Below are 14,574 nucleotides of genomic sequence, written 5' to 3' on the forward strand. Positions count from 1 at the left end.
GGGTCTTAAGGTTTAGGAGCCCTCCACAGTCAATGTTCACAATCCCGTGTATGCTAACCGGTTATCTAAGCATTTATGATCGTTTGTGTATTTTAAATAGATTTTTATTTCTCTTAAATTGTCTAAAATGTGAATGTGTACGAAGCGTGCGCTCAGTGGGATCACGTGATAACGTTAAACGAACTCACCCAAACTCACAAGAGGAAAACGCGGGAAAGTATATACGCAACATCCGTCCATTAGCATTTATCCCGCCATACAGAGGAGTTACAAAGGGTTGTCCGCTGCCCCATACTGTAGATAAAACATAGGCGACTCATCATTTCAGGCAGTAGATTGTTATTATATTATCAGTACAATGACGTAGATCGTTAATATTCGTTTCTTTACATTGCCCATTTCAATTTGTTTGTCGTTTGTTTTCCCCTTACTTGTTATTAGGTTATTACGCAGTGTCTTGACTTGTTGTCATTCCCCAGAGGAGCATATTATAATTATCACATAGGCTATAATAAAATACATTCTGTCTTTTCCTCCTGTTATACTGCTAAAGTGAGGTTTCATCAGGAGAACTTGGATTACATGTTTAAACCTTGCTCACTTTGTGCAACTATTGCCCTCTTGTGGTAATATTCACACATTGTTCAATACTGAGTTGTTTAAATGCAATGTTGCTATTAAGACATTTAGAAAACAGCCTCTCTTGCCTAAATTATACCGTATAACACAATCATTTATCGTTACAAAACTAATATTATGGAGGGAACTCTGAAAACTCAGATAAAACTGATCTTAACTCACAGTCTTAAATAGTTTCATCAGCCACCTTTCAAAGAAAGTAGTATCCAACAGGTCACAAAAAAGGAATGAAAGATATTAAGGCAATAACAATATTTATTCACTGTGTAGTGCACAGCAATATGCAACAGAATGGCAACACAGTGTACAAAGGCAAACATATGTTAAAATTAAAGAAATAAACATGAGTTACAATCCTAAAATAAAGGATAATAAAATGTTCAAACATTTCAAAGTTTGCTTGAAAGATGCTTTAAGAGAAAGTACTATTTTCCTTCAAAAAAATACACACGACTTAGTATGCTGGAATTGCAACAGGACACGAGGGCCATAAACACAGTTTAGGAATATACAGCCTGATTCATGCGACTGATGTGTCAAAGTGAGCTGTCTCCCCTGATTCCTTATCATAGGATTGTCTATATGTCCAGAGTTTGATATCATTGGCCTTAGGGTCTTAAAAACAGTATTTGTTAAATAATTGTCCAACATAAAATGTAAATAATAAATTAAGCAGCGTGGCCACTTTGCCAATAAATAACATTCAAACTGATTTTGAAGTCTTCCCTAAAAAAGGCCCGGAAATCCAATTAACATTTGTGCCCTCAGAAAGTTGTCAAGTATAGTGATTTAGTGACAATAATCGTGTGCTAGAGGGAGTATTACATTAATGTCTGCAGCTAATACATTTATGTAATTAGATGCAATCTACCATTAAGAACTGTCGAGGTTAAGTTCCAGTAAACACTAAAAACTAAATGCCTACTAACTGCAATCTATTTTCTTCTTGAAGTAGTAAAGTTGGTTCGACTTAAAGCCTGCATACAATACTACTATAGAATATTTGTAAACTTGATAATATCAATATATACGGAGCAAGAGAAAAAAAGTTAACTGATTTCTACATTTTCTGCAGGAACTGTCAGAACTGCAGATGATCACACATGGACATTACTTAATAACTTAATAGTTGATTTGGCAAGTTCTATTTACAAATTTATTTATTTATTGTAGCCATAATTCTAGAAATCATTCATTTAAAAAGTTAAATGTGTTAAAAGTATTCCTGACTCAGTGCAGTTTGTATTCTGGCAGGCCGATGATTTGTGGTCACTTTTCCAGCTTGCTGAAGTTAAGCTTCAAGAGTCACTGCACTTTTTTTGTCCCTTCTATTCGTACATGACTCAATCTGTTCCCTCAGCTGCTGTCGAGTGTTGTCAGTGATTATTCATTGCACTTTGCTACTATGATTATAAATAAATCTGATATTATGCTACATTATCATCATCCAAATGTCTCATTATGCCATCTAAGGTGAAGCCGATCCCAACTCTAGCTGCAAACTTACATTTTACACAATGTTTAACAAAAGAGTTTGAAAATGAAATTAAAACATACAGTACATAGTGATATAAAAAAGCAATAGTCCACACTGCCCTGCAGGACACACAGGCTGTCAGACACAGCCTAGCTGGGACGAATAACATAGATACAAAAAATTGACAACCTAGTTTGCTTATCACTCTGCATTGATCAGTGCTCTCACGCCTCAGTTCCCGCATCCCACGTCATCGCAGTAAAGTCCATGTCTGTGAGTGTGACGGTGAACGGAGCCTCCACCCTCTCCGGCTCCATGTGCTGCTCTACTCTTATGGAGCTGTTCAAGTTTACCCTCCAGGAATTCAGGGGTCGGATCGATTTCTGGAAACGCTGCAAAAAGGGAAGCAAAGGACATATTTAAACAGATACTCTTCGTCAGTTTAATCATGAAATAGTGACATGGTGCTGATACTGACATCTCTCAGTGTTCCAGTTTCTTTGCACAGGGCCACAATTGCCCAGATGGGGATCTGCATACAGCAGGTCGCTCCGATGCAAACGCCCAGCGCTTTACCCCACCGTGGATACACATAGGGCCCGTAGTGGAGTGATGTGTTGTACATCTCCATGAAGATATAAATCAGGATGAGCTACAGCCACAAAGGGAAATGGCAACAGAAGAAGAGTGAATGAGAAGGACAGCAGAGAAATGCTACAGGGGGGGGGGGGGATCAGATTGAATGTCAGTTTCTCCTCTTGAATTATTCACAACTGCTGTTTTTCAGAACAGTGGGCTACATTTCAAAGTAGTGGTGTACTTTATTTTCTTAGTTGGAGCAGTTTGTTAATAGACTTATAATACTTGGTTCTCCCTCAGTTTACAAATAACTCTTTAGTCATTTATTGGGATGATTTTAACTCACTGGGACAGTACATTCTGTCACCCATCATCAAATTACCCTTTGACTGTAAGTGCAACATTTCTATATCAAGTAGCCTCACTGTAAATGCTTATTTTGCTTTAGGTGACAAGAGCAGCAGAAATAACAGGGACTGATGTAACATGGATTTTGCTACGTATGCAAACCGACAATACTGTAAAGGATCAAATAACATTTAATAACCTTTCAGCTGGCAGTGAAGGTCATTGCCTTGATATGGCCACGTTTAAGTAGGTTTTTGTATAATTATTTCTATTACATTTAATCAGTGTTGGGACTAACGCGTTACAAGTAACACGTTACTGTAACGCCGTTATTTTTGGCAGTAACTAGTACTCTAACGCATTACTTTTTAAATTCAGTAACTCAGTTACCGTTACTACATGGTGCGTTACTCCGTTAGTTTTTTTATATAGTCAACAGCCAGGCGAACAGAGATGAGAACTGTACTTAAGTACAGTACTTGAGTAAATGTACTTAGATACTTCCTGTGTCACATGCGGAGACGGGCTGTGGGCGTGTTTGTGTTGTTTACTAACAAGACTATCATGGCGGCGGCGGAGCTCAAGTCTAGTTTCTCCACCTGGAGATATTCTCACTATTTCACTTTTGTCGAGCACAAAGAAAAGAACGTTTTTAGTTAAATGTAAGTTGTGTCTTGGCGGGTCAAAGATCCTATCTACTGCCCAAACCAGTAATTCAAATCTCTTAAAACATCTGCAAAAACAACATGCTGGGACGAAGCTAGTAGCTAAGACCACAGAGACTCAGCCGACGCCACTCCACCTCCACCTAAGCAACAGCGGCTGGATTTTAACCAAGGGACTGCTAGCCAGGGAAAAGTCGATAAGCCATTGCACGGTATGTTGTAGAACACATGCAGGCTATTGCTACAGTGGAGTCACCCGCTTTCAGGGAGCTAGTTAGCATGATAGCATGTCCGGGCGGCACACGGCATATGGGACGGAAAACTTTTTCCAACTACCTGGAGAAAGAATATACAGAAATGGAAAGCCAGCTAATATCGATGCAATCCAGATTGCATATAATGCATGTCAAGTTGATCAACAGATTGTATTATTCTCCAATGCAATAACAGTACTGAAAGGAAGGCTATAAGGGCATTAATGGGAGCCCTATTTACAAGTAACGGAAACGTTACTTTTCACAGTAACGCATTACTTTTGTTTGCAAGTAACTAGTAAAGTAACTGAGTTACTTTGGACATGAAGTAACTAGTAATGGTAACTAGTTACTGGTTTTCAGTAACTAGCACAACACTGCATTTAATGCATTTGGATTATACAGAGGATAACACTTACTTTATGTGATAACACAATAAACCAGCTGCATTTATGGAAGTTTAAAAAAGGGCCCTAGTATCCTCATTTTAAAGTTCATATTTGTATTGTGTCCCTCTACTGTGACATGGTTTTGCATGTTGTCAACTAACAACACAACAACAACAACAACAACAGTACAGAGGCCTCTACTACGAAGCCGGATTTTTGCTTAGCGAGCTAACTTCAGGGAAATCTCTGGGTTTCCGGTCCTATGACGCTGGTTCACTTCTTAGCGGGCAAGATCTCCATGGTAACTTATGCTGAACGGCTAGCCTGGTCCGGAGCAGGTTAGGTTGCAGGCTAAGGGATCAACTCGGTGAAGCAGCCACGCCTGCTGACCAATCAGAGCTCAGTGTGCGGAGTTTAAAGCGATCAAGTCATATTACAGGAGAAAGGAAATACAGAAAAACTGCCGTTGCAGGAAAGACGGCCGGCAAAAATCTACTGACTGTGTGAACGTGAAAATAGAATAGAATATCACCTCCCATCTTCAGAGCAATCTGACTATTATAACATTAGCTTTAAGAAAGCTCAATTAAATATCTGCCACAACATAAGTAACCGGATCAAAGTAACATTACGCACAGTCCGCGGCACTGTGAGCGCAGACGTCGATGTGTCCCATTATCATTCATATCACATCATAATGTATCATATATTTCCTTATCTGAGTCAGCTTCTTGAGTTACCGAGTTGATAACCAGCATCGTAGGACCGTTTAGCGAGAGCGTGTTTGTTTTGGATTAGGTAAGCCGGGTAACTCAAACATATCCAGGGTATGTTGAACTGGATTCGTAGTACAGGCCTCTGGTGTGTTTACTCACCAGCAGTAGAAATGGAGTGCAGAAAACCCAGCACGCTTTGAAGTAATACAGCACTTTAGTGCACCAGGGGGGACAATGGCGGATCATATCAATAATGTCCTGACAAAACTGGTTCACTCCTAAAAGACAAGTTCATAAAGACATGCATATTAGGAACACTGGAACAACCAAGATATCATCAAAACAACAGTGTTCACAAAATGCTGAAAACCTTAGGAAGCACACATCGAAATGTCCATGCTCAAACAATAAACATCATGCAGCCCTACTATGAACATTCACAATACAGAAAGTCAAGGATCTCCTTCTTTACAACTTGCTAAGAATCACGTGTCCTGAATTATTATGAATGATAGGAGTTTGACATGAAGGTTAGGGGTGTTGGATGGGCTACCGTAGAAGAAGGAGATGCCCATGCACATGAAGAGGGTGATGATGATGAGGCCAAAACTAGTGCTGAAGGAGTCAATGAGAGTGAACCAGTAAATTCCTCCCTATGAAGACACAGACAGCATGGGAAATGTGAGTCTGATCACAGAGCAGAGGCATTTGAACCCACATTCATCACTTCCTAAAGTTAAACACACTCACATCTGTCACCAACAGGAGACCCATCAGGTAAAAGCAGAAACACAGAGTGCCTAAGAACAAGGACTTGTGCAGCGTGTTTGTTCGGAGGTGCGGGAACTCATCCAGCACGGCCGTGGTGATGCCCTCCATGTTGCCAAACTGTGGAGCATCACAGCAGAAGGTGTCAAACATACAGAGGGGGACTCATTGGTCTTTATTCCTGCTCGGGTATGTGGCCTTACCAGCGTATCGATCCCCATCATGAAGAGCATGAGGAAGAACATAATGGACCAGAAAGCCGAGCCCGGCAGCAGAGCAAGGGCCTCTGGGTAAGCAACAAAGGCCAACCCAGGACCTGAAGGCAAATTAGAAAATGTGTAAAGTTTGAAAAGGTAATTCATGCATAACACAGTTTGATAGAATATACTCTTTTCATTGATCAGTAATTAAGTAAACAAACCCTAAGGCTACTTTACACAAAGAAAAAGGAGTCCTGTTATATTTATTCAAGTTATATTCAGAAATAAATATTATCATATGGAAACAAAACCGACCCCAAAAGATAAAATACAGATTTGTCCTCTCACTTGCTTTGCTATTTATTCATCTGTTATGTTTTGGTGTTAGTTGCTTACTATAAGATATATCAGCCAAAGTCATATCTGCCTAATTTCCAATAAAATAGAACTAGATGGCACTTCTCATAGTTTTTGGATAAATAAACATCAATCTTTATTTCTGCCATTTAATTTGATTATACTGGAAAAAACGCAGACATCTCTAGAACAATATGCCCAACACCTGGCAACTCACACCAAATCAATCTAGAATGATAAATAGCACTTCAGGTAAAAGATAAAGTGTAAGGTGAAATGTACCTTTAAGATTCATCTTTTGATAAACATGTGTTATTTAATCTGTATGGATTTCCGGATTAAAGAAGGACCCAAGGATTACTAAACAGTATCTACCTGTATCAGCCACCTCTCCGACAGGGACTCCCTTCTTCCACGCCATGTGACCCAGGATTGAGAATATAGCAAACCCTGCAAAGAAGCTGGTGCAGCAGTTTCCTCCGGTGATAATCAAAGTGTCCCTGAAAGAAAAAAAATGCGAGTTAGAGACCGAACCTTTAATGACTGCAACAATGTAGCAGTTGGAGCAGAAGAGCACACACTCACCTGATTACATTGTTGTCGAACTTATTGTAAGATGCCATAGAAAGCAGTCCTCCAACTCCAATGCCCAAAGAGTAGAAGACCTGCGAGGCTGCGTCATTCCACACCTGTAATGTATCAGACCAAAATACGCCTTGAAAAAATGAAAATATCTAGATAATTTTAACACAGCAATGAAATCACCGTACCCACATGAGTTCCAGTCTAACATCAGAAGTACCTGTGCGTTAGCTAATCGGCTCCAGTCTGGTGTGAGGTAGAAAGCAATGCCCTGAAGAGAGCCTTCCAGTGTAGCCCCTCTGATGATCAAAACAATGAGCACAAAGTATGGGAAGGTAGCTGTTACATAAACCACCTGAAAACACAGACAGCACACAATAACATTAAACAAGATGTGCCAGCAAAGGGCAGGACGGTCTGCGTGTGTTTGTGTGTGTTTTGTGAGAGCTGACAATAACAACAATGTGTAAATTCACCTTGCCAGAGCTTCGGATGCCCTTGAGCATACACAGGAAGATTATGATCCAGGCGACCAGGAGGCACAGGGCCAGGGGCCAGCGGACAGGGCCCGGGTCATGGAGGCCCTCACTGTTCACTACACCCAGCACACGCTCGCTGCAACACACACAAGGCAAGGCAAGGCAAGTTTATTTATATAGCACTTTTCAACACAAGGCAATTCAAAGTGCTTTACAAAAAATGAAAGACATTAAGAAAATGGCATTTAAAATCAGTCATTAAAAAGAAAAGCTAATAAAATAAACATTAAAAGAAAAAAATACATGGATAAAAGTTACAGTGCAGTCTAAGATATGAATAGTTCAATTAAACATTAAAAGAAAAAGTACATGGATAAAAGTTACAGTGCAGTCGAAGATATGAATAGTTCAATTAAAAGCAGCGACAAAAAGAAAAGTCTTCAGCCTGGATTTAAAAGTAGTCAGAGTTGCAGCGGACCTGCAGGTTTCTGGCAGTTTGTTCCAGATATTTGGAGCATAATAACTGAACGCTGCTTTACCATGTTTAGTTCTGACTCTGGGGACAGAAAGCTGACCAGTCCCTGAAGACCTGAGAGATCTGGATGGTTCATAATTTAGCAGTAGATCAGAAATGTATTTTGGGCCTAAACCATTCAGTGCTTTATAAACCAGCAGCAGTATTTTGAAATCTATTCTTTGACACACAGGAAGCCAGTGTAAAGACTTCAGAACAGGAGTGATGTGATCCACTTTCTTAGTGTTAGTGACGACTCGAGCAGCGGCGTTCTGAATCAGCTGCAGCTTCCTAATAGATTTTTTAGTGAGACCTGTGAAGACACCATTGCAGTAGTCGAGTCTACTGAAGATAAAAGCATGGACAAGTTTTTCCAAATCCTGCTGTGACATTAGTCTTTTAATCCTAGATATGTTCTTTAGGTGATAGTAGGCTGATTTAGTAACTGTTTTAATGTGACTGTTGAAACTCAGGACAGAGTCCATGACTACACCTAGATTTCTGGCTTTATCTGTTGTTTTGAACATTGTAGACTGAAGCTCAGCGCTAACTTTCACAAGTCAAACATAAATGGATAAAATGACTCGCCTCTTTCCTTAGCTAGTGGTGCTACTCTTATTACGCATCAAAGCAAACAACAATGCAGTGCTACAAGCCAAAGCAAGCCTTAGAGTTGTTCTAACAACATTGTTGTCATTGTCATTGTTGTCATTTCTTCCTCTTTCTGCTCCGACTCTTCTTTTCAATTCAGTTCCCCAGAGAATTCTAAATGCCTCTGAATGCTATGCTTTTTGCGAGTAGTCCCCATTACAGGGGTCAACAAACTCACCTAGATATTGTATCTTGCCTCAGTCTCTGAACCCTTTGGTTTGTTTGCTGCATATCAATAACATCTAACATTTACTGAGACAGAGACACAGCCTTTCATACAAGATGTATTGAAAGAGCTGCGGAGTAACTGTTATAAAGTATTACAGTCATGAAGTTTAACAACTGTTGTTTGAAAACATCATAGGAATGTATATTGGCATATTGAAATGTATTATGTAGATGAGTTGTATTTCCAGCAACACATAAAAGCTTGTTGCAAGGTCCTGAGTCATATTAGCTCAAAGGGTGACAGTTGAACCAGTTTGAAGAGTCCAGTCATTGTGAAGAATATTTGTGTTTGTTCAAGAAAAACAAATAGTTAACAAGTTTTGTGTGCAGCATTACTGCCAGGTCCATTTAAAAAAAACGGCCAAATATTGACTATAAATAACACTTGTGGAGTCTGCTTAACATGCTGCATTACGTTTTGTAAAGAACAAGGATCACTCTCACATTTACATTTTTAGGATGGTTCCAGAGGACAAAAATACGTGTAGCTATTTATTGCCACAGTTTTGTTTACATGTATCTCCAGACTTTCATTGTTTCATACCAGCAACAAGGTGCAATCAGAGCTTTCTAAAACAGTATTGTAAGCAGCATGGGTGTGGAATATGATTACTCTAAACATACTCCAGTCTTTTACAAAATGCACTGTACATAATCCATGGCTCAGTGTAATGTTTTATGGATTGCTCCTGAACGCCTCTCTTCCTTAACTATTTATATCGTGGTGTCTTTATGTGTTTGAAATTGTTTTGATCTGAAACTGGTTATGTTACCCTTTGGACCATGGCTCCCTGGAAGAAGGGAGTTTGTATTGTGAAGGAACCTTCTGGCTGAAGATGCATGGAGATGTATAGTAGACTTTAAAGCAGTCCACGCTAATGAAACATTTAAGGTTATTTGTTTCAAAACAGCCTGTAGAATTTTTTTAAGCATTTTATTTTTAAATGATAAAAAAACAACTTACTTCCAGAATTTTTCCGTGGGGCTGAGGCCTCTACCAGCAGAGCTGTTGGTGGTGATGTTTCCACAGAGGCCTACATTGGCAATAGCATCACAGGACCAGGGCAGGGGGCTCTGTAACGAGCTAGCCAGGTAGTAAAACGTCCAAGCTATAATGACGTTATAGTAGAGACACACCAGACAGGACACACAGAGCATCCCAATACCAATACCTACAAGAAAGAGACACAGAAAAACAAGATGTACACAAGAATGTCTTATATCCTGTTTTTTCTGGCTATATTTGTGAAGTCTGAAGGCTAAATGATGCACTGCGTGCTAATAGAACCGTCCTTAGGGCAGCAGAGCGGAAACGGTGGAAATCCAAACACCGTGACGACCTCCTAACCTATCAGGCTCTCCTCTCCTCTTTCTCTGCTTCGATCTCTCAGGCAAAAAGCACTTTCTTTCAAGATAAGATCTAATCTTCCTATTCCAATCCTAAAAAACTATTTTCCATCTTCTCCACCCTCTTGGACCCTCCAAAAGCCCCTCCCCCCTCCTCACTTCTGTCAAGCGACTTTGTTACCCACTTTGAAAAAAAGGTTGATGATATTTGCTCTTCTTTTTCTGACTCACCTTTACTCACTGCAGGGTCACCAGACCTTCCTTCCACCAACACACTAACCTCCTTTTCCCCTCTCTCTCCAAGTGAGGTTCTTACCCTCATTACCTCTGCCCGCCCTACCACCTGTCCTCTGGACCCTATCCCTTCAAACCTCCTTCAGACTATCGCTCCTGATATTCTACCGTTTCTCACCCATTTCATCAACACTTCTCTAACTTCTGGTCACTTTCCAAACAGTCTCAAGGAGGCAAGAGTAAACCCTCTCCTAAAGAAACCCACTCTCAACCCGTCTGATGTTATAAACTACAGGCCTGTCTCTCTCCTCCCGTTCCTGTCTAAATCACTTGAACGCGCTGTCTTTAAACAACTCTCCTGTTATCTCAATCAGAACAACCTTCTGGATCCGCACCAGTCTGGTTTCAAGGCAGGTCACTCCACAGAAACTGCTCTCATTGCTGTCACTGAGGAACTGCACACTGCCAAAACTGCATCCCTCTCCTCTGTCATCATCCTGTTGGACCTGTCTGCTGCATTCGACACGGTGAATCATCAGATCCTCCTTCGCACTCTCAAAAAAAAAACAACTGGTCGTCTGGTCTTCAACCTTCCTACATTTTCCCACACCACTCCGCTCCTCCGTTCCCTTCACTGGCTTCCGGTAACTGCTAGAATCCACTTCAAGACACTGGTATTTGCTTACCATGCTGCGAATGGATCTGGCCCTTCGTACATCCAGGACATGGTTAAACCGTACACCCCAGCGCGTGCACTACGCTCTGCATCAGCCAAACGACTCGCTGCACCCTCGCTGCGAGGGGGACCCAAGTTCCCATCGGCGAAAACACGTGGGTTTGCTGTCCTGACTCCAGGATGGTGGAATGAGCTCCCCATTGACATCAGGACGGCAGATAGCTTGCACATCTTCCGGCGCAAACTGAAAACTCATCTCTTTCAACTCCACTTCGAGCGATAGAACTATTAACGAAGCACTTTTATACTAATAAAGGACTGGCTTATCTAAAGCCAGTTGAGTAGCACTTGAAATGTTTGGCTCTATGAAACCTGATGTACTTATATGATTCTGTTTTCTTCAAGTATGTATTTTGTTGGTCGAACGCACTTATTGTAAGTCGCTTTGGATAAAAGCGTCAGCTAAATGCAATGCAATGTAATGTAATGTTTCTTTATTATTGATTATATTTAGAAAGTGAGCAACAGAGCTCTCAGGAATTTTCAGGGTTTGCCACATGACGTATGCTAGTGAGGTGGCAAACTGATGTGAGTCAGCTGGTTATTTTCCTTGTCGGGGCTGACTGATGACACAAGCATTTGCATGTCAACTTGAGATCCTGCTTACTCAAGTCATTGCACATGGTTCAAACTGGATGCTCAAGATTCCTGGAGATTTAATATAGAACTGCGATTTAACACTCTTTAACTAATTATGTTATAAGTCCCCACCCTGACATAACTATCTCTTAGCGTCAGTGAATTACGGTGTATGTAAGTGTCCTGGGATAAAAAGCATGGTGCAGGAGGTTGTTACCTTTGAGCAGAGGGCAGCATTTCCACACAGTGATGGGGCCGGCGGCTCCGTACTGGCCTAAGCTCAGCTCCATGAGGAACAAGGGCACACCCGTAACGAAGAGCATAATGAAGTAGGGGATGAGAAACACACCTGTGAAGAATAGGAATACAGCAGTTTGAGAAAGTGTGGTGCTGGGGGGAGACTTCCACATCGCTACATGTAGACGGCCTGTAAAGGCAGGTTCATTTATATAATCTCTATCTAGGTGGCAGCTTCACAGACCAATGATGTCATCGCGCTTTACTGTTAGTCAAGTCTAAACAGGTTGGATTTCAGATGGAGATGTATTAGTGTGGGTTGGACAGGCAGACCTTGTGTCTAGTGTGTAATAAAGGAAAACTTATAGGATTAGTCAATGTTTGGTGTGTTAGTACTAAAGGCTGCCATGGAGACCGCTGGACTGAGGGTGGAAAAAATAAGCCAGCGTGGTGAGGAGGACGGTGCACACCCATTGGCAGGGGGGAGAGGGCCTCTTGCCCAAATGGGTGTAACAAATCAGTACAGATGTACGGTACACCCAGGCATTTAAAGCATTTGAGACTTCAGAGGGCATTGAACATGCTTGTTGAGAGTGTGTTGTGTAGACCGCTCACCTCCTCCATTGCGATAACAAAGGTATGGGAACCTCCACACGTTCCCCAGCCCAACACAGTATCCGATACAGGAGAGCAGGAACTCGTACTTCCCTCCCCACTGCTCTCTTGGGATAACTGGAACTGGAGAGGGTGTAGGACTCGGGGCTCCTGAGCCAAACTGTGGCTGCGGTGTAGCTGTCGTGTTGTGGCCATTTTGATTGATATTATGCCCGTTTAAGTGTAATGAATTCTAGAGAAAGAACAATTACAGTCAGAGAGGACATTCATATACAGGTATTAATATAACTCTGAAATTAACTAATTCCATTTTCCTTTCATGACAAGGTAGTCAAGTTGTTCATATGTGGAAAAATAATAATGCAAAATATGTGGCAAAATATATTTTTCATTAAGTCAAGCAGAAAAACATGAATCAATTACCTTTCTTATAATTCTTTATTAAGTACATAACCAAACATTTGCTGGTTACGATGTTAATATGACATTTTGACTGAGTCGAAAATAACCACCATAGGTTTGGCTGAAAAACTAAATGAAAACAACCCTAATACTCAGCCATAAAAAGGGTGTGATTGTTGACCCTGTGGTTCTTATGCTCATATACCAAGTAACAGACATGATGCTAGCTTGAACCACTGGGTACCAAAATGTACTCAAATTGGGTTCAATATTACAGAGTTTGTCTTAGTGTGTAGATGATCTTTAATTTCTAATGTCAAACAAGCTACGTGTAAAGTCTCCCCATTCTGTCTACTCTTGAAATGTTAAAAACCACTTCGAACAAGAGAGGAACTATCTATATCTCTGACCATCTCATGTCAGGTAGCAGAGAGGAAGTCTAACAGAATAATATAGCAGCCAGGCTTCTGCTTTTTTTACGGCCATAGTTATGTGTTTAAAGAGGAATAATTAACCTTTTATTTAAATGACACCCACACAATAACCACAGTTTCATTAAATAAGTTCTTAGTCATTTGAAATGTAATGTCTTTTGAGATGTATGGTCTCCCCAAGTAGAACAAATAATCCTTTATTTTAATTGCTGGTGATTACTGTCTTCTTCTCCATTGACTAATTGCTTATTAAATTAGATTGAAGACTATGTGTGATCATTCCAGCTCTCAAAATCAGAATAAGAAATATCTATTTGCTGAGGACTTTCCCAAATGGCTTTTTAAAAAAAAGCACCAATGTAAATGTTAGCTAGATCACATACATGAAAAAAGTCCGGAATATTGTATCACAACAAAATAAAAGTTTCACCTCAGAGAAAAACAATGATTGGGGAAATAATTGTAATGCCAAAGTGCTTTAATTACGTTGAATAACGGGATATACCATCATTAAACCACCACAACCATCATCTGTGTGTGTGGTCGTGTAAAAACTTGGGAAATGTCTGGGCACACACATCTGTTGAGTACACACGCTTTATCTCTACGGTCTGCAGTGTGAAGTTGAAGGCAAGCCTGAGGTGAGAGCGATGTGGACAGACAGGTTAGACTGCTTCATCTAAACAAATGTTACTGCCACGAACTCTGTACACGACAGGGGACCTGGGGTAAACTAATGAGTGACCCACGTTTCCTTTGGAGTCAAACAAAGTGATGTGGTTGGAGTGTGAATAACAAACATACCTGCGCTGTGGTTGCTCTTGCTACTGCGGGGCTGCCGAGTGCCGCTTTGCCGCTTTCGTCCTGCATTTCCCTCCCCCGTTGCAGGTGGTGCTTCACTATTTGATTTGTACCCTGTTAATCCATATTTTACACGCTAGAGTCCTCTGAGAAGTACGCCACGTTGCTGTAGTTTTAGAGGTAGTTGAAGAAGTCCTGTCGCTCGGTGTTAACCGAAGCGGCAGCGGCAGGGAGACATCCGCGGTGACGACGAGGAGGAAACAGCAGGCCGGTGAGGTGAAGGGCAGGGAGGCAGAGCGCAAGTGCAGGAGGGGGAGACACCTCCTCCAACCTGTTCTGCTTT

The 14,574-nt window shown here is 41.0% G+C and overlaps 1 protein-coding gene across 1 annotated transcript; it reads right to left on the bottom strand.

Moving 5' to 3' along the window:
* Positions 1-874: 874 nt before the first annotated feature.
* On the bottom strand, positions 875-14,574 carry slc6a7 (solute carrier family 6 member 7). The gene is made up of 14 exons (XM_034204127.1): positions 14,235-14,574; positions 12,595-12,826; positions 11,960-12,091; positions 9,811-10,018; positions 7,451-7,589; positions 7,195-7,329; positions 6,978-7,081; positions 6,768-6,892; positions 6,039-6,151; positions 5,818-5,955; positions 5,621-5,720; positions 5,227-5,345; positions 2,595-2,768; positions 875-2,508 (listed from the first exon to the last, which is right to left on the bottom strand). The coding sequence occupies exons 1-14, from the start codon at positions 14,298-14,300 to the stop codon at positions 2,341-2,343; spliced, it is 1,953 nt and encodes a 650-aa protein (XP_034060018.1). The 5' UTR covers positions 14,301-14,574; the 3' UTR covers positions 875-2,340.

This window comes from Gymnodraco acuticeps, unplaced genomic scaffold (genome assembly GCF_902827175.1).
Source record: "Gymnodraco acuticeps unplaced genomic scaffold, fGymAcu1.1, whole genome shotgun sequence".
NCBI lineage: Eukaryota > Metazoa > Chordata > Actinopteri > Perciformes > Bathydraconidae > Gymnodraco > Gymnodraco acuticeps.